At 55.9% G+C, this 20,568-nt stretch overlaps 1 protein-coding gene across 7 annotated transcripts in view; it reads left to right on the forward strand.

Moving 5' to 3' along the window:
• The window catches only part of GRB10 (growth factor receptor bound protein 10), a 209,306-nt gene that overhangs the window by 141,765 nt on the left and 46,973 nt on the right, over window positions 1-20,568 (forward strand). For all 7 annotated transcript variants that reach the window (XM_069587312.1, XM_069587318.1, XM_069587315.1 and 4 more), the window contains 2 exons: window positions 1,131-1,332; window positions 6,035-6,176. In XM_069587312.1, coding sequence (XP_069443413.1) covers window positions 1,131-1,332; window positions 6,035-6,176 — 344 coding nt within the window. The remainder of the gene's footprint in view (window positions 1-1,130; window positions 1,333-6,034; window positions 6,177-20,568) is intronic.

Consider the following 20,568-nt stretch of genomic DNA (forward strand, 5'->3'; position numbering starts at 1 on the left):
ACTGCTAGAGGCAGCCCCGGCTGTGCGGGCCGCATTGGTAAACAGTGACAGGCCTCCGGAAACTGAGCGCATGAGATGTCCCTTTGCTGCATTTGAGGTGCTTGTTGTGGGGAGTTGGGCTTCCTGGGTGGTGCTAGTGGGAAGGAATCCGCCTGCAGTGCAGGAGACTTAAGAGACGCAGGTTCAGTTCATGAGTAGAGAAGATCCCCTGGGGGAGGAAATGGCAACACACTCCAGTATTCTTGCCTGTAAAGCCCCGTGGACAGAGGAGCCCGGTGGGCTGCAGTCCGTGGGGTCACAGAGTTGGACGTGACTGAGCGACTGAGCACGGTGTCTGAGGAGTTGGCAGGCACACCCGTGGAGGCTGCGTCCATTTCTGTGGGGTCCTCGGCCTTATCGCCGTGCATGTGGTGGGGGGCTGTCTGCTCTACCCAGAGCCCTCAGAGTCAGGTGTCACTGCCATCTAAACACAGCTTCACAGAAACATCTAGGATGATGGTGGGCCAGTGTCAGCCTCGCTGAGGCATAGCATCACCTGTCGGGGTCCCTCCGTGCTCATCTCTTTCTGGCCTTCTCATATGCGGCCTCAGGCCTTCTTGTACACGGACAGGCTTCCTCTGGTTCTCAGGCACCCAGAGCCCTGCAGGTATCCACCCTCGGAGCCCATGTGCCTGGGGAGCGGCCCTGCTGGCCTCGCAAGGCGAGCTGCTCCCCGTTCCCGTCTCTCTGCTTCTTGTCTGGAATTTCAGGGAAGGGAGCAGCCCTGATTGGCCTTATTAGGGCTCCGTGTGCCCCTGGGACCCACCAGCTGGGCTTGGGGCAGAGGGTCCAGGCTGTGTGGGCTCCCCGACCCCGAGGGGCGTGTGAGCTGAGCAGATGCCCTGAGAGAGTCTTCTGTACAGACAGGAAGTGCAGGTGGGCTCTCATTACGGGGCTGCTTCTGGTGGATCAGCAGGTAATACCTGTAACCCATGGGTCTTCACAGAAAGCTGTGCTTGTCTCAGGCAGCGTCCTCCATCTGCTCCTCGTATTTTAAAGTGTCGTGAGTTTTGGAGCCCGGTCCCTGGGCTGCCCGCCTGGCCGTGACCACTCACTGCTGCTGACGCTTGTCTCTTGCTCTCCACGCACAGAGGACGACCTGGACTTGGAGGCACTGGTGAACGACATGGACGCGTCCCTGGAGAGCCTGTGCGCAGCCTCGGAGACGGCGCCCCTCCTGCACAACGGCCAGCACAGCCGCGGCCCGGCCCCCGGAGCCAGGGTCCTGCAGCCACAGGCGGCCCCGAGGCAGAGGGTGCAGCGGTCCCAGCCCGTGCGCATCCTTGCGGTCAGGTGGGCCCTGCCTCCCCCCGGGGAGCAGAGGGTGGGCGATGGGGTCACTGCACCTCCCCATCTCCCCCCGGGGAGCAGAGGGTGGGCGATGGGGTCACTGCACCTCCCTGTCTCCCCCCAGGGAGCAGAGGGTGGGCGATGGGGTCACTGCACCTCCCCGTCTCCCCCCAGGGAGCAGAGGGTGGGCAGTGGGGTCACTGTGCCTCCCCATCTCCCCCCGGGGAGCAGAGGGTGGGTGGTGGGGGTCACTGCGCCTCCCCGCCTCCCCTCGCCCACCTCCCCCCGGGGAGCAGAGGGTGGGTGGTGGTGTCACTGCACCTCCCCGCCTCCCCCCGGTAGTCAGAGGGTGCGTGGTACAGCCCTGGTGCCGGGCTCTGCTTGGCAGACCCCTTCTTTCCCTCCGTCCAGCAGGGCCGCTAGGGGTGGGACCTGGTACCCAGTTCAGTTCAGATCAGTTCTGTGTGCACCGGCTCTGTGCCAGGTCGATGGGGTATGTAGAAACACATCCAAGGACATTATTGTGTTGGTCGCTCAGTCACACCCAACTCTTTGCCGTCCCACGGACTGTCACCCGTCAGGCTCCTCTGTCTGTGGGATTCTCCGGGTTAGAATGCTGGAGCAGGTTGCCATTTCCTTCTCCAGGGGATCTTCCCCACCCAGGACTTGAGCGCAGATCTGCATGGCAGCAGATTCTTCTCCAACCGAGTCACCGGGGAAGCCCGAAGTGAGTGAACAGCCAAGTGTCCCTGGAGGGCTCTCAGACCTCACTGCCCTGCACAGGGCCTGGGACAGAGATGTGCAGCCTGACCACGTTTCCCAGGGGCCCGGCCTTCACGGAAAGGACTCTGGGGAGTGGAGGAGGCCTCCCTGGAGGAGGCTGTTTTGCTGAAAGGTTTCACTTTCATCTCAGGTTCAAAGGGTTTGTTAACAAAATAAGCCACTTGTGATATACGTAAGTAATACCAGTATTTATTAAAGAATTATCTAGCTTACTTCCAATACACTAACGTTAAAAGAAAAGAGAGACAGAACAGAGAATACATCACCAAATTGGGTTTTGACCAACGTCCAGACTTAAACAGCGCTGGGAAATCCCACGTCACAGCACATCTGGAGTCCCAGCTGGGAAAGGTCCCAGGCAGCACGTCTGCTCCCTGGGTGAGACTTCAGAGATTGCAGTGTGGGGTTCCCACTTATAACCCCAGGCTGGACTCAGACTGATCTTATCATCAATCTGGGAGCAAATTGCAGCCCTGCTTTCTTGCCAGTGCTGTTTGTTTTGTTGTATAAAACTTGGAATGTAGTTAAGTCTGGGGCTTGGTTGGCCAGGAGTCCCCCCACCCCCAGACTCAACAATCTCAAGATTCCTCCCCCATCTAATCTATGGTGCTGCAAGTCTTCAGCTCACAGCAGGCAGTCACTCCCAGTCACTCCCAGTTGGGCAGTATCCAGGCAGGTTAGACGCATGGTCAGAGGCCTGCTCTGCTTTGTCTCTGAAGCCTAAACAAGACTGTTTATCTAATTTCCCTAACAGAGGCAGACTTCTAAACTGGGTGTTGAAGGGGAAGTAGGAACTGAGGGATGGAGGTAGAGACTTCCTGAGCAAGAGAGACGGTCCCTGGTGTCTAAAGTGGCCCGGGCCCTCCTTTTTTGTGACTGAGTAATATTCCATCACGTGTGTATACCATAATTTCTGTGTCTGCTCCTCCATCACTGGACAACATCAGTAAATAGGACCCACAAAGAAGGACAATTACTATGGGATTCCACTTCCACAAGAAACCCGAAAGCCGCGGGAGCGAGGACGCAGGTAGTGGAGAGGGCTGCCAGAGGCTGGGGTGGAGACGGGAGGTGCTGGTGGGAGGTGCAGAGGGGCAGCCTGACCCTTGGACGAGGCCCGCAGACGTGCTGGGCAGAGCCACCTGAGTTAGCAGCGAGGGGTTCGGGTCCTGTGTGATATGTTCGCATCACACACGTGCACACAAGGTGATGCTATTAAACAAGTGAAGAGGACGGGCGTGAACGTCCGGAGGTGGTGGCCAGACCACGGCACCGGGTCACGGCAAGTTCTTCTCTCTAAACTCGTCTAGTTGTACACATTGAATACACGTGGCTTCGAGCGTCCGTCAGACCTCAGGGGTGGATTAGAAGAGAGATCCCGACAGGTGGGGTGAGATCCGGAGCCTGCGGGAGCTGCTCCCAGGGCAGAGGTGGGAAAGGCGAGCGAGGCTGGACTTGGGTTAATTGGCAGGTCATTGCGGCAGCCTCGGTTCATGGTGGGGGATTCAGAAGCCGTTTCAGCGACCAGCCGGAGTGGAGCTGTCCTGACCAGGGATGGTGGAGGGCGTGGAAGAGATCTGTCAGCTCCAGTTTGGAGAGGCTGGGGGCAGAGTGTCGGGGCACTTCAGCTCTGTTTCTGCCTGGGAGGGGGGAAACCTTGGGGTTGTGAAGTGGGGGTGACGGAAGACCTTCTGGGCGGAGACTTCTGTGAAACCCAGCAAACAAGCTCTCTGTGACCCCAGAGGCCGCTGCTGGCTCTGGTGGGTTTTCAGGTGGGGGTAGGTAAGGGGTGACACCTGCTGCCTCTCTGGGCTTCTAGGGGAGGGTGTGCAGTGTGCTGTGTCTTAGGCATCTGTTGGCTGGAGCACCTTCTGGGTCTCCTTTCCTTTCCTTTTGGGGAGGGAGCTTTCCCTCTGCTTCCAGAAACTTCTGTGGGCCTTCTTTCCAGTCCAGTATCCCAAGGCTTCTACAGCCAGATGACTCTTTTGCCCAGGGCGGCCGAGTCTGTCTGCAGAAGGGGACCAGAGTAAATACGGAGCTGTCTGCAGCGGGGCACAGCAGCCTGGGTGGCCTGGGGTCGCTTTCTTCTCTGCTTCCTGTGCTTTGTCGCGTCCGTCCTTCCCGTGGGTGGACCACTTTGCTCCCTCCACCAGCACCCTCGTGTTCTGAGCTCCTGGTGAGTTCAGTCTGGGGGGAGAGAGTCTTTTCTCCGAGCTTCTCTGGGTCTGGAGGGTGTCAGCCGCCTACATGTGGCGGCCTCGGGGAGGCCCAGCGGGATGGAACAGCAGCCGTGGTGACGGTGCCTGAGGCTGGACCAGGAGATGGCAGACGCAGTGCAGGAAGGCCTGCTTTCCTGCCAGCTAGCTGCCCAGGACCCTTGCCTGGGATCTGGCCGTGCTTGTCCCTCCGCCTGGGGGCTGCGGCTTCTGAGTCCCATGGGACAGATGGGCTCAGGGTAGGAGGCATGCCCGCTGCTGGAGAGTGGACCCTGGCTCCAGGCCAGCCTTTTCTCCAGCGATGCTTCTTTTACTTGCAGTCCCGTCGTTTCTAACGGGCAGGTGCCTTGTTAAAGATCAGGTGACCAGTCGGTATAGGATGCCCAGAGGCTCGTTTTGTGAACGGGTCTGCTGAGGACTTCCTGTGCTCACGAGCACCTCCCGTGTGCTAAACCCCTCCTGTGTATGAGCAGCTAATGAAGAGGCCACTGCAGCCTCACCGAGTGGGTGGTGTGGCGGCTTCTCATCCCCAGGTGAGGAAACTGAGGCGCCGGGGCCAGGGACTTGGCCCACACCTGGTGAGTGGACGCAGACCCAGGTGAGGGCTTGAGGAAAAGTCCGCCAGCTCCTGGATTTGGAGGGGTAGGGGTCAGAGCGTTGGGGGCAGCTCAGCTCCGTCTCTGCCTGGGGAGGGGAGAGTCGGGGGCGGGGATGATGAGACTGTCACGCTGCTGGAGAGGGCTCAGGGAGGCAGGTGCTGAGCAGCAGCTGGAGGCAATGCATGGCGATGGTTGGAGAAGGAGGGACTGTAGTGAGGGGGGCTGGGGGCTTGTCCTCATCTGGACAGGTGGACAGGCGATGCCCCACCCTTCCTCCCGTCCCTGACCTCGCCCCCTGCGTCTCAGCTCCACTGATGCAGCTAATCAGAGAGGGATGGATTCCGTGGCCACAGGCCTCTTGAATGGGATTCTTTTCAGTTATGTCTAATGTCACTTAGTTTTTTGCTTTGAGTGATGCTTGTGAACTATTATAAAGGAAACACGGGACTTCTTAAAAAGAATAATTTATTAAGGTAAAATGCACGTAGTGTAGACTGAATCACCGCATAGTACATGTTCGGTGGCAGGTAGGGCACCCCCAAGACTATGCAGTACGCCCACCCCAGTCTAATTCCCGAGCATCTCCCTCCAAGACCCTCCCTAAGCTCCCTGACACGTGGCCCTGTGATTATAGGAAGGGTGTTCATCTATTCCATCTATCTGCTGAACTTTTTCATCTTGCAAATCTGAAACCCTGTCTCCATTAGAGGCTGACTCCCCGCCCCCTGTCCCCAGCCCCCACCCTCCACCTCCTTTCTGTGTGTGCTCATTTTGGGTGGTTCATTGCAGTGCGGGCCTGCGGGCTCAGTCTTTTGCACCGGGCTTACTCAGCAGGGTGTCCCCACGGGCCGCCTGGAGGGAGCCTGTGTCAAAAGCCCCTTCCTGTGGCGGCTGTGTGACACCCCGCTGCACACTGGTGCCACATCTTGGCATCCGCTCACGGTGACTCCCACCTGCGGATGGTGGCGAGCTGTGCAGGGTGTGGTGTGGGTTGAGGTGTCCAGACACCCTTCTGAGCCCCTCCTGCGGGTTTCTGGGCAGATCCCCCAATGTGGGCTGCAGGGTCCCGATGTGGCAGCTTCTGACGGGCGTCATCTCTCCCCGCAGGCGCCTGCAGGAGGAAGACCCCCACTTGAGGACTTCGTCGCTGCCAGCCATCCCCAACCCCTTCCCCGAGCTCTGCGGCCCCGGAAGCCCCCCTGCGCTCACACCTGGCTCCTTACCTCCTGGCCCGGCTGCTGCGAAGCAGGTGAGCCCCGCCTTGGTAGGAGCACCAGGCTGCTCGTGGGTGGAGTGAGGACGCACGAGCTGGCCCATGGCCCAGGGAGGAAGGGGGGGACACTCTGCGGTCTTCACTCTTTCTTCTTCTCCTGGTGCTCCCACAATTGTTGCCTGGTGGGCCTTTTCAGTCTGTCAGCAAGATGCTGCTTAGGTCTGGGAGGTTTTAGAAACCACATTTAGGACATTTTTAGATGTTTATATGTTATACAAAGACTCCCATAAAAACGATAAATAATACTAATCATTTGGTGCGGAAAGATGAATTTCATCCTCTGGGAAAAAAGTCACCACTGTCATCTTCGTCTGGATAAATGAGCCGTTAAACCTGGGCTCTCCCAGGTTCCTGGGCTGGACGGTAGTTGAAGAGTTTGTAACATTCCTGACTTTGAGTAGGATCTGCTCAGGGCGGAGGGATTTCAACTTGACCTAGAAGGTGACAGCCACCTTTTAAACCAGCAGTTTCTGCCGTAAAGTGAGACTGGGAGGTGCCTATTTTATAGACATCATCCCCAAGGGAGGACGCAGGCTGAGCTTCAGTAAGTCAAGGTCAAAGCACCAGTCATTAGCTTGTCAGAGGGGTGGGCCGGCAGCTCCGCCCTCCCGGTTGGCAGGGCCTGGGCCCGTGTGGCTGGCAGGCTTGGGAGGGAGGCTAGCGATGCTCTCTCTACCGTGGGGTATGCAGTGTCATACCCCTCTCAGAGTCATGTCCACCTCTTTCTGAGTCCATGGACTGCAGCCCACCAGGCACCTCTGTCCATGGGATTTGCCAGTCAAGAATACTAGAGCAGCTTGCCGCTTCATCCTCTAGGGGTTCTTCCTGACCCAGGGATCGAACCTAGATCTCTTGTGCCCCCTGCATTGGCAGGTGGCTGCTTTACCACTGTGCCACCTGGGAAGCCCCATGACACTCTACTGCGTGGTATCATAATAATAACGACGATAACAACAATAATAACGACAGCAGCAAAGATGACGGCAACACAAACGTTCACTGAGTGAGGTCTCTGTACCAAGTACTGTTCTCAGTGGTTTATATTATTTATGTGCAATAAATACTTTTACTCCTCAGAACAAGCCTAAGAATTAGGTGCAGATGGCAGCTGTGTACTGCATCTGGGAAACTGAGGCCAAGCTGTGAGAGGTGGAGGTGGGGGGCCCCAGTGTGGGTGGGGGAGCTTGGGGGGCCCACTGTGGATGGGGAGCTGAGGTGGCCCAGAGTGGGTGGGGGAGCGGGGGGCAGTGTGGGTGGGGGGGGCTGGTGGTAGTGTGGATGGAGGAGCTGGGGGACTGTGGGTGGGGGAGCTGGGGGGATTGTGTGGATGGGGAGTTGGGGGACAGTGTGGGTTGGGTAGCTGGTGGGGGCCCCACTATGGATGAGGAGCTGAGGCGGCCCAGGGTGGGTGGGGGAGCTGGGGTCCCCCAGTGTACGTGGTGGAGCTGGGCAGGACTTGACCCCCGGATCTGGCGCCTCTGATTTTAGGGACACTAGGTGTCCCTGGGCCCTCGGTGTTCCCTCTTTGCAGCAAGTGTATTCAGAAGCTGCTTTGCCTTTTCCGCTGGAACCACTCTCCACCTCCTTGTCCTCAGGCATCATGCACCACACGTCCTCTTCCTCTGCAGACTTATCCCCGGCCGTGTGGGCTCTGCACTCAGGAGGGAGATGTTCCTCCGGGGTTCGCCTGAGCTCTGCTGCCTGCTGACCTCACGCCTCGTGAGCCCCCCGCCCCCCGCACCCCACGTCAGCACCCAGAGGCGAGGTCAGCGTCCCCAGCCGCGGCCGTGCTGGCCAGGCTACAGCCCTCATCACATGCCTGCAGTCCGTCAGGGACGTCTGTCTCCCTGGTGACCTTCTGCTTCACATTAGGGTCTAGACAAGCTGTCTGTGGATTGGGCATGGAGGTTGTTTACAACATTACCCATCCTAAAATAAGACCATGAAAATATGCTCTGGCTCTCCCAGTGGCTGGCAAAGAAACAAGCCTCCACCCCGTGGACTGTCCAACTCTGTAAGCAGAAGCAGGTCACCCAGGGGCTTTGCCTGCTGTTTTTCTTGGGATCGGAGCTAGTTCCTCCACGAGAACTTGGCATCAGTGCCTCTGTTTCTGTTCCTGAGATAGCACCCCCCTTTGGGACCAACAACCAGGAAGGATGCACCACACTTAGCCCTACTTGTAGAGACTTGGTGTTCTTCCTTGTTGTCTAACTGGCTCAAAGGGATGTCTCTTTGCCACAGTGCGTCCTCACTTTTGATCTCCTGAAGCATGTGTTTTGTTGGTGCCACTGGTGTTGATGCCTCACAGTCTCAAGCACCCTCACCAGCTCAGTGTCAGGCTGTGGCGGCAGTGGGGAGCCTCCTTTGCCACCTACCTGAGGGCAAGAGAAACCTGCCGTGCCCTCTCTTCCTGCTGAGTCGGAGGAAACGGGGATCAGCAACCAGTCGGAGCTCTGAAGGGGTTTAAAGATGGATGCAGCGCCCTGGGTGCAGGAGACTCACCTATTCCCTGGAAGAAGGAGGTCAAGAGGGAACGAGGACGCTGTCGGAAGGAGCTGGGTGCAGGGGGCGTTGGACGCCTCTCTCTGGTCACTAGACGAAGCAGGTGGAAGGAGCAACACATTCGAGCAGCCACTTGAAAGGAAGACGCCTTCTAGCCCCAGCTGCTGCGGCCAGAGGACCTGGAACGTGGTACCGGCCCCAGGTGGCGGGACAAGACCTGGGGAAGACAGGAGTGGGAAAGGCATCCGGGGCCCACAGGACCGTCTGCCAGCCACATTTGCAGGCCTGCATTTGCCCCTGTGGGGAGTGGGCAGCCACGGAGTCCCAGCAGCCCTGCCTCTCTGGGCTGTGCGGGTGCAGCTCTTCCCATCAGCCCCAGAGACAGACCCAGCCCTTGTCTTTCACCCTGGGGTGAGGATGGCGGGTGCCGTTTCTAAGAAGCACTTCCTGAAGAGGCACAGCTGCAAGTGTGCTGAGTCAGGATGAGTGTGGACCCTGGAGGGGACCCATGGAGTGGCAGAGGCTGAATTAGATCCTCTGAGGGTCACTTGTGTGTCTGTGGTGGGATCGCTGGAAAGTGTGAGAATCCCTTCCCTCCCATCTGAGACAGATAAGCAAGGCGGCCAGTCAACCAAGTGATATTGACAGGTGGTCCCATGTAGGTCCTACAGTCCCACCAGGAAGGCCGGGATTTTTAGCATGTTTCATGGCGGTTGCTGCACGTTTAACTGTCATGGCACCACTCCACACGGCAAGGGGGAGACTTTCCATAGTGGGTAGCGCCAGCCCGCTAGTGGCAGTAGCATGGCCAGGCACGGTGGCAGGATGTGAACTTGGCTTGGATGAGTCTGTCACCCCTGGGGTCCTCTCCGCCCCTTGCAGGCCCTGGCGCTGCACCCTCTGGGCTTGGAGGAGACCCCCAACTGTTGGGCCTCCTGCGAGGGCCGAAGGAAACTCCTGCGAAATCTCAACCGCTAGTGTTTCTCTGGGCTATAATATCTTTTAAAATATTAATTCTTTCAACTTTAGATCATTTATGACAGCATTGAACATCTCTTGGCATCTGTAGCTGTCAGAAGCGCTGGGACAGTGGACACTTAAATTATCTGTGTCTTTCATGGGAAAAAATGCCTGTACTTCTACCAAAAATCTTTAAGTATGTGTCTTGCCCAGTATGGGTGTTTGTGAGCGGGTCCTGCTGCAGAATGAGGAGCCAGGAGAGCAGAGCAAACAGCTGCCAGGGTCTGCACATAGGCAGGCTCAGAAAGGGCGGCCTGTTCTGCTGGATCAAGAAGTGAGTTTCCTTGGCAAACGAATCTGCTGATGCTTGCTGTTGCTGTGACTTGAAATTTCTTTAGGAAAAAAAAGGTAAAGAATCAGAAAACGATCTTTTGGCCTGATTACCCTCCCTGATGGCTCTGTCATAAATGTGTGTGATTAAACACCCTCATAGTTCATCCCGTGCAGAAGCTGCCATGTGCATGGAACGTGAACACCTGTACTTTCGTAAAAGCTTGTGGACGTTCACGGAGGGAATTTCTGTTCCATTCTATGGTCTTTAAATGTGTCTTTTTTTTTTTTTTTTTTTTACAGTTTAGAGTATTTTATGAAGTCACAAGGTTGAAAAGTACCTATCAGAGTTTTCGGTCTTGGTTTGAAGGCGTTCCATGCTTTGGCAAAGTCTCCGCCTGCGGGGGCAGGACCGGGTCCGTGCCTTTCCACAATCATGAAGGACTCTCAGCAGAGCCTTCCATACTCACGTGCCCCTGCTGGCTGTGGCCTTTCTTGTCTCTGCGTCTCTTCCTGGCCAGTCTGCACACGCCTTGGCCTGGTGGGCATCCCCTTCCTGTGCAGTCTGATGCCTGCCTGGAGTCTGCCCTTGTCTTTCCATAGCTGTTTCATCCCTTTCTTGGGCTCTCATTTCCTTCTCTTAACAAGCGTAAAGGAAAAGCAATTTCAGTCATAAAAAAATGGTTTTTAAAAAATTACAAGACTCACTGGAGGAAACCAAGGGAAGACGTTTTGAGTGTCTCCAGAGAGAGAGTTCAGTAAACATCCGCCCGCACCCCTCTGTCACTGCTGTGCAGCCAAGTCTCTGCGTTTCTAGGAAAAAAGAAGACAGATGTGACCTCGTTGGGAAAGGTTCTGAGTGGACAGCCTCCACTGGTAAATTTTGTTTTAGAACCGAACACTAATGATGAACGCGGTTTACTTTCCCTTGCCCCAGCACAGCTTCATCGTTGTAATCCCACGTGGAGTTGCTTGGGAATCTGCAGCAGTGTCTCACCGCCCTGTTTCTAGAACCCTGGGTTCTCGGGGTTCATTTGTATCAGGAAACGCTGCACAGGTCCAGACGCCAGTGTCCTGTGTGACAGCGCCACAGGAAGGGCAGGTGGAGACCGCTGGCCTGTGGTGGGGACGTCATCCCCTCCAGACGGCGGCAGTGCTCTTGTGACCGGACCTCGGTGTTAGGACCACTGGCTTCGTGCAGACCATGGCCAGTGACAGAGGCAGATGGCACCATCCCCACTGCGGCCCTTGGCCCCCTGTATTTTATCTGGTTCCAGACAAAGCCGATTATATGCTTATATTTGTTTAGACTTTCCTTGCGGCTCAGGTGGTAAAGAATCTGCCTGTAATGCAGGAGACCAGGTTTGATCCCTGAGTCAGGAAGATCCCCTGGAGGATGGAATGGCAAGCCACTCCAGTATTCTTGCCTAGAGAAATCCGCAGACAGAGGAGCCTGATGGGCTACAGTCCATGGGGTCACAGAGAGTGAGACACGACTGAGCAGCTGCACTCCACTTGCAGTTTGTACTTACTATCCCGCAAGTGTTTTGTGCGTCCCTTCCGTGATCTCTGCAAAAAGCACTTTTAATAGCTGAACGTTGTTAAGGAGTGTGTTTGGGGGCTGCACTTAGACCCTGGGCAGGGGCTGGATATCTGCATGGTTTCCCGTTAGTTGGCTGTCCTGTGGGTGATGCTTCCCTGAGTGATGTGATGTAATGTTTGCCACGTTTTGATTCTTCCCCGGAAGCCAGGTTTCTAGCCCAAGTCCGTGGTGTTCTGTGGCTCCAGCCGCGTGTTGCTCCATGTTTGCGAGGGCCTCTGTTCCGGTCAGGGCAGGGTGTGCTTCGTAATTTCTCAGCCCTGACTCCACACCAGGTCGTTGCTGCTGTTCTGTCTGTGAGCATCCCCGACCTGGGTGGTCTCCCTGCCCAGGTGGGCAGCTGCTGGCTGCAGGGACTGTAAGGCCAGGACTGTGATGGAGACACAGAAGAGCCAGCTGGTCCCGCCTGGCCCGTCCCTGTGGTTGAACACACCGTCTCTTGGTCTTCAGACCCCACGGCTGCCCTAGCGAGGCTCTGGCCATTCCAAGGCTCTTTCTAGGCATGTAGCGGTGTGTGGCCTTGCAGCGCCCACAGAGCAGAGGTGGAGGAGGAGATTCTGGTCCATCTGATGTAAGGAATGTTCCATGTGTGGTGCTGTGGGGGACCACTGCATGGATGTAGGTGTGGAGAGCAGGGTCCAGTGGTCACATCCTGACTCGGCCCAGGCTCAGGCTGCTCATCTCCTGCAGGTCTGCAGCCCAGGGCCCCTCAAACCCACCCACGTGGTCTCCAGTCTGGGAAGATGACTGGGAGGGAGCACCCCGTGACAGTGACCAGTAGGGCCTTGAGAATGCCTCCCCAGAGGGCACCCCTGGAAGCTGACCGTGGCCTGCCCTCATCTGGCACGGGTCCAGCCAGGAAATCCTGCCTCCACCGCTGCTTCCATCTCATGGACCCACTCCCCAGGGTGATTTGGGAGGCTTCCTCACACATGGGCACTGCTGCAGCCTGTGAGAGATAAGTGCCCGGAGTCACCAGCCGGTAGACATGGGACTTTCCAGCTGCAGGAAAGGCACCAGCCAGTGAAGCAGCTGGGACTGGAGGATGAGGAAACGGTAGCTGGGTTGAAGGCAGAGAACATTCCAGAAAGAGGGTGGGAAGGCGATCAGGAGGGACACGGGGTGGGATTGGGGGGCCTGGAGGTCTGGCAGGGATCCATCTCTGTGGAGATGCAAGGCAGATTTTTTTTTTTAATTGAAGTATAACTGATTCACAATGTTGTGTTATTGTCTGCTGAACAGCAAAGTGATTCAGTTATATACGTGTATGTATCTTTTGCATCTTCTTTTCCATGATGGTGTATCACAAGAAGGTGAATATAGTTCCTGTGCTAGACTATAGGACCTTGGGGTTAGCAGACATTGTTTATCCATGTTATCTACATTGGGTTGGCCAGAAAGTTTGTTCAGATTTTTTACAGCAAACCCCAGATGACCATTTTGACCAACCCAGTTCTAGTGTGCATCTGCTAACCCCAGCCACCACTCCATCCTGTCCCCAGCCCCCTTCCCCTTGGAAACGTCTGCATGTTGCATTTTATGTGCAGGATGGCAGATGTGGGGACAGCCCGGTAGGACGAGGACACAGCAGGAGCTGAGGTCGGGGGACTGGATGGATGTGTGCAGAGCAACAGTGCACGGTGACTTCTTGCCTTTCTGTCGCTTTCTTGTGTCTGTGATACCTTGCAGCTCTGCGTCACTCCTTTAAAAATATGTCCAACCCTGGCCTTGGGTGTTAGCGCCTAAATTCCATTCTCGACTCAGCAAGCAGGGCTGCACAGGAGATGCTTGATGGATGCAGGGGGTCCTGTCATGGGGACCCAGGAGCTGCTCGAAGGGCAAAGGCAAGGGAGTAACCCAGGGCCGTGGAGAGGGCAGCAGGTGCCACCTTACTGACCAGGGGTTCCCAGGTGACGTCACCAGGAACGGCCAGAGGGGGCGTCCCGAGAAAGAGTCCACTTGTGTGGGGCCAGAGGCCCGAACCAGGACCCAGGACCTTCCAGCAAATGCCAGGCTCCTCAATGGTGTCGAGGTCCGAGAAGACCCCAGGACACGAGGTCGGGGACAGGCAAATCTGAGGAGACGTCCAGCTGACGGAGACCAAGGAGACACCGCGCAGCTGAAGGTGGCCAGTGGGCCCAGAGGGGATCCTAAATTCAAAGATTGCCTTTTGGGGACTTCCCCGGAGGTCCAGCTCGCAAGCTGGACTTTGTGCTCGCGATGCAGGGGGCCCAGTTTCTGTCCCTGGTCAGGGAGCTAGCTGGATGCCATGTGCTGTGACTGAGACGTCACACGCCACAGCTGAAAGAGTCTGCATGGCCCAACAAGACCAGAGACCTCAGAGGCTGTAGTGAGACCCGTCGCTGCCACACACACGCACGCACATGTTCTTAGGAGTTGCCTTTTCCAGAAAGGACACAACTCACACTGGCTAGATTTGACTAGGTATGCAGACAGCTGATGGTCATGTATGGATGTGATTTCCTGATTTCAGTCCTTGAACTGTGGTTAGAGTTGCTGTTTTTAGGAAATATGCATCAAGTTGTCCCGGGCTGAAGGTCCAGCTCTCTACAGCTCACTGTCCTAGGCAGGCAGGGTCAGAGGGTGAGAAGATGATAAAGCCAACGGGACTACTGGGGAACCTGCTGCTGCTGCTGGTTAGTCGCTGAGTTGTAACCGACTCTTAAGACCCTGTGGGCTGTAACCCTTCTGTCCATGGGGTTTCCCAAGCAGGAATGCTGGAGTGGGTTGCCATTTGCTCCTCCAGGGGATCTTCCTGACCCAGGGATCGAACCCACGTCTTCTGTACTGGCAGGTTGATTCTTTACCATTGAGCCACCTGGGAAACACATAAACCTAGGTGGAAAATAGGTGGAAAAGTCATTGTACTAGGTTTCACACATTTTCTGTTAGCCTGAAATGTTCTCAAGATAAAATGCTGAACAAAGAAAAACCATGTGAAAAACCCAAATATGCCTCTTCTGTGCACAGATTTATGCAGGGTGCTTTTCCCCAAGAGGAGCAACATCCTAGAAAACATAACCGGAGCCCATCATGTTCAGTCACAGTCGGTTCAAGTCCATGGGAGACGAATGCGCAGACCCTCCAGCCCTCCTGCCCCAACCAGCGACCCCGAGGCCTGAGGCGGCCGCCCCCGGCTAGTTCTCTGCAGCGTCCGAATCAGAGCACTCAAACTGGTGCTGCCGGCAAAAAGAGACATGGCCCTATCCTGGGAGAGCGTCAGCGAGAACACGCTGGTCCCTCTTTCCCTTCCTCTCACAGGGAACGGAGTATCCACAGTCCTGTTGGCGTAGCAGGATGTGCTGAGTGGGTCTGTCTCTATCATGCTCAGCCTTGGTGCCAAGTCATATAAACTACAACCAAGGGAAAGAAATTCCTGCAGCATCAGTGTCGGAGCCTCAAACTGTGAAGGGTCCTCAAGTAAAGAAAATGTGCAGGACCTTAAGTAAAACACCGCGTTTCCTCCAAGGCCGCGCCAGCCCCGGAGGGATGCTGCTGGCTGGTCTCCTTGGGACTCTGTACCAGGATGCCCAGAACCCACAGGAGGAAGGTCTTGTCACCAAATCTGTGCCGCTCGAAGCCTGACTTTAGATGCCCCTTTTGGCCTGTGTAATTAGTCTGGGTGGGTTCTTTGTGCAGGTGTTTGGGGACACCTTTTCCTGACTTGTTGCTCCTCCAGCTGGGTGGTCAGCTGGCAGCCATGTGGTCTCCAGTGCTTTTTCTTTTTCTTTTGGGGGGTGTTGGGCGAGGGTGTGGACTTCAGAGAGCAGACAGCACCCTTCCTGCTCAGGGCTTTTCTGTCTGGAAACCCGTAAGCCGCCACGCAAAGCTGAAGCTGTTGTCGGGAGGATATCCCTTCTTTTATGGAAGAGGGGTTTTGTGTCTGAAATCTCAGCAGGTTCTGAGGGGACCTGGTTTGCGTGCCACAGGATGTTCATTGGTGCCCGTGTGACCCTCGCAGACACGGTTCCTGGCCAGAGGTCAGCAGCGAGGTGACGCTGGCCCACGGCCGTGTGGTACGGGCTCTGACCTCCTGCTGTGGCACCTCTCCAGTCCTGCCCAAGTCTCCCCTGGGGGCACACACTGGTGCCCAGGGCACGGCTGGCGAGGAGGGCAAGCCACAGTGGCTCCAGCCTGCTGCCACTGCCCGGAAGGATGCTGCCCAGGAGCCGGCCTGGCTCGGGGAAGCTGCCAGAAGAGAGGTTAAGGAGGACCCGTGATCTGTGCTCAGCGGATACTTATCATTAGTAACCGGGTACCAAGCAGGGGAAAAAAATCTTCACTTTATTCCACGCACGCTGTTGTACGTACCAAGAACGTCATGAGCCTATGACGTGTGAGATGACGAAAGTGAACTGTGTTAGTGACGGGAGGGATGCAGGCCCTTTAAGAATCAAAGGAGCATCTAGTGCTAATAATTCCAAGTCATAGACTAACTCAGGTGTCCCCAGCCAGAGTAAGAAGCAAAGAGTGTCGGGGATGTACAAGAGAAACTGTTCTGGTAGAAAGACCTGCAGAGCCTAAAGAAGGCCTGTTCCGTGTCAGTTCTCACTGGTGCCGTGCTGCGGCGACTCCTGGTTATTTTTAGGGTGGTTTTGGTCAGAAGCAGTGGAAGTCTCCAAATCCATCTCACCCTGCTGGCCGGTTCTTGGGGCTCGGACGAGCATGGCTTTCTCTGGATCTCAGGTGAGACTGTTCTGTCTCACTGAGAGCCCAAGGAGCTGCTTCTTCCTATTCTTTTAGGAGCAGCTGGGTCTGTGGCCCCAACCCCCTGAAGGCCCTTCATTCCTTACTCTCTGTATCCTTCTCTGGAGTAATTTGGCATTCCCCTAATAAAGACAAGCAGCTTGTATGACACTGAGGTTGTCACGGCAGGCGACTGTCACAGAGACCAGAGCAGATGCCCTCCTGCTGTGGCAGAGCCCCTGGCGGCATCGTGGGGGCCTGCTGCCCCGCGGGCCAGGCCTCAGGGACCCTAAGGGTGTCTACAGAGCTCCCAGCTGAGTGCTGCTGTTCTCTTTATCCTGGATACCAGTCCACCTACTTTCATGGGTGGGGTGCTTGTTTTAATTGAGTTTTATATTGTCTTAGTCACTGAATCAACCCGATATGCAACCAGGAGCACACATCAGATCCACAAACTTGAAATCCAAACTCTTACCTAAAGATTCCAGAATAGGCAGGGTCCCTTCCCCAGGGAGACTCACGCAGACCCCCGAGGTGACACAGTCGAGCTAGCACAGCCTCGGGGCCTGGGGTCTTGGGCGGCAAGGGGCTGTCACTGGGTTCCAGGCTGCTGAGAGGGTGAATTTTATGGGAACCCAGGAGAGGCCAACCGGATTTCACCTCTGAGCTTAAGAGGCTCCCCCTTCAGAAGAGTGGTTTTGACCTTATAAAGCTGCTGTCGAAAACCACGTGGTTCTGGTTTAAAAGCAGAGATGTCTGTGCTCCAGAGCAGGCACCCAGAGAAGGAGCCAGCTGCTCCAAGCATCAGAATTCCGTGAACAAGGCATCATGATTTCTTCACTGTGCTCCAGCAGTTATCAGCTCTTTGGAGGAAGAGCTGAATTAGGGTCTTATCCTTTATTGCATTTGTGGACACTGGAGTGGCTTCTGTGCCTCTTCCAGGGGATCTTCCTGACCCAGGGATCGAACCCATAGCTTCTGCATGGCAGGTAGATTCTTCACTGCTGAACCACCGAGGAAGCCCTTGTATGTACATAGAAATAAATTCTCGGTGGCATAAACTGTTAATAAAAATTCAACTCCTGGTAGGAGCTCCCTGTGCTTGAGACCCAGGATTGGACTTTGGGTCTTTCTTCCAGCTGATCCTAGAGCCATCCCCTCCATGCGAGAGAAGTCCTGCATTGAAGTGAGACCACCAGAGGTTGACTCTCCTCCCCCAGAGGTCTTCACAAAGAAGCAGTCTCCGTCCCTCGTCTGCGTCCTTCCAGAGAAGCGAGTCTGTTCAGATAGACCACACAGTGTGGCAAGTGGGGGCACTGAACACAGATAAGAGTAGGGACTCCACTGCCTGACCGTAGTCATCTGTGCTCAATCAGGGACCAAACTAGCAAACAAAAAATGAATTGTTTTAAACTGTAAAAGTAACAACATACAGTAAGATCAAAAAGTGAAACTTAAGTAGTACAAGGCAGTCTACAATAAAAAGCAAGGTTCCCTTTCTCCTCATTTCCCAGCTCTCGCCTCATTCTTCAGGCATGAGCAGTGTGGATGGATGTTGTCGATCTTGTCCAGAATTTACCTGTGTTATCACATTTCCACCAAAAACCTCCTGGCCCTCCACTGAGTGGGAATCATACTTGGTTTAACCTAACCCTCTTAGGACACACGGTGTCGTTGTTTGCAGTTCTTATTGTAAACAAAGCTGAAATGAACATTCTTGCATATGGGTCTTTGGTCCCTTAATGGTGGAGAGCTGGGTGGTTAGATAGATGGTGGGTAGGTCGATAGATAGATATACTGGTAAACTTAGATTCTCAGCACAGCAATTGCTGGTTAAAGGCTGCGTGTGTTTTATGACTCTGTGTGTGTGCGTATGAAGCTCATTGTTACAGTTGTCATCAGAGGGCTGTGTACCCTGTATAGTACAACGAGAAGGCCCTGGAGCCTGGCTGACCCCTGCTTAAGGAACAGAAGAACCCAGTCTGGGTGTCTTGTGTCTCATTTCACTGGACCCAAGCGGCAGCTAAGTCACTCCCCCGTGACGAAGCCGACTCCAAGCAATCCGTCATTTCAATTGGCTGTTTCCGAACCTTCAAGAAACTCTAGAAGGTATTTACTGAGCCCGTCTGGGAGCAAAGAGGCAGACCCAAAGGGCGTTTTGCAGCAGGGGCGTTTGCGAACGCATCGCCCTGGAAGCCTCTGAGCTGGAGACCCCGGCGTCCGGAGGGCAGGGTAAGGTGCGAGCCTTCGCTTTCAGGTACTGCTCTCTCTTTGGCGTTGCATCTTCTGAGTCCGTGTTGGGTAGAGCCTTGTGCTTTCCTGCTTGTTGAGGAGTCGGTCCCCCTGGCGTTTGGCTTACGTTTCTCCCCTGCGGATCCCTGGTCTAAGGTGAGCAGAGCTGAGCAGCCCTGCTGCTCGTACAGATGGGCGGTGCTGCAGCCCAGGGATCCAGCCTCGGCCCTCAGCAAAGGGTTTCCCTTCTGTGGCCTGATTTTAGTGACGAAAATGCAGCAAACAGGGATGCCCACTGATACCAATGAACATGTTCTGCTTTTTAAGGGACTTCTCAGTAATTACTGTCACTAAGTCTTGATCTTTAGCGGTATTCTTGTAACTATATAATCTCACTGTAATGATAGATAAGTTGACTTTCCCAAAAAGAAAGTGTTATTGGTGGTACAAAGGTTATTGGTATAAGGTCATTCCTAGCAGATATGTTTTGGAAGGGATTTGGGATTTTGAGAGTGAGAATTGTATCTACAGATAAGTATTCTTGATTCTTAGTAAAAAGGTCTTTGGTCACTTAATGGTGGAGAGCTGGGTGGTTAGATAGATGATGGGTAGGTGGGTAGGTCGATAGATATACTGGTAAGCTTAGACAGATAGATTCTCAGCACAGCAATTGCTGGTTAAAGGCTGCGTGTGTTTATGACTCTGTGTGTGTGTGTATGAAGCTCATGTGTGTATGAAGCCCCGCACAGCAGCCGTGTGGCTGCAATCTAGACTGTGGGGCTCACTGTCTGCATGGTCTGGACCCAAGGAAGGTCTAGAGGTTGTGGTCCTTTTATAACCTAGCCACTCATGTCTGTCTCTCAGCTCCCTGGACTTCACTTTTTCTAAACGTCCGGTAAATCTTGTCAGTCTTCAGGTGTATTGTGTTCTTTGCATCCAGCTGTGTCCTCCCCTGCCCGGCTCCCCCATACAACAATGTCAGCACAATAGCGGGGCAGCGGCTGGGACGCCTGTGCTGGCCCAGTAGGCGTGAGCCAAGGTCTGCACAGAATCTGATATCACGCCCTTATTGAGGGGGGCGGGGATGCTGCTTGGGGCGCAGCTGGAGGCCCCCTCGTGCCTAAAGACCCGTAACACCTGCCCTGCCCCTCAGGCCAGACGTTCGCTGAAACTGGATGCCGGTAAATATTGCAGAGCTTGAGATAAAGATAGCACATTGGCCTGAAATGTGGACAGAGGACAGAGGACAGAGCCACCCTAGTCAGTGCGGCTCGGGTGGTCTGAGGGGCTGATCTGTGGGGTGGCCTGCCCTGCCATCACAGAACAGAGGGACAGGCAGTGGCGAGGGGAGGCCGCGTTGCGGCTCTGGCCGCCGGGCTCTGTGCGCGGCTGCCGGGCTCTGTGCGCGGCTGCCGGGCTCTGTGCGCGGCTGCCGGGCTCTGTGCGCGGCTGCCGGGCTCTGTGCGCGGCTGCCGGGCTCTGTGCGCGGCTGCTGGGCTCTGTGCGCGGCTGCCGGGCTCTGTGCGAGCTCTCTGCGCCGCTGCCAGGCTCTCTGCAAGCTCTCTGCGTGGCTGCCGGGCTCTCTGCGCGGCTGCCGGGCTCTCTGCGCGGCTGCCGGGCTCTCTGCGAGCTCTCTGCGCGGCTGCTGGGCTCTCTGGAGCTCTCTGCGCCGCTGCCGGGCTCTCTGCGAGCTCTCTGCGCCGCTGCCGGGCTCTCTGCGAGCTCTCTGCGCCGCTGCCGGGCTCTCTGGAGCTCTCTGCGCGGCTGCCGGGCTCTCTGGAGCTCTCTGCGCGGCTGCCGGGCTCTCTGCGAGCTCTCTGCGCCGCTGCCGGGCTCTCTGGAGCTCTCTGCGCCGCTGCCGGGCTCTCTGCGAGCTCTCTGCGCCGCTGCCGGGCTCTCTGCGAGCTCTCTGTGCCGCTGCCGGGCTCTCTGCGCCGCTGCCGGGCTCCCTGCGCCGCTGCCGAGCTCCCTGCGCCGCTGCCGGGCTCCCTGCGCCGCTGCCGAGCTCTCTGCGCCGCTGCCGAGCTCTCTGCGCCG

The sequence above is a fragment of the Ovis canadensis genome, chromosome 4 (genome assembly GCF_042477335.2).
Source record: "Ovis canadensis isolate MfBH-ARS-UI-01 breed Bighorn chromosome 4, ARS-UI_OviCan_v2, whole genome shotgun sequence".
Lineage (NCBI taxonomy): Eukaryota > Metazoa > Chordata > Mammalia > Artiodactyla > Bovidae > Ovis > Ovis canadensis.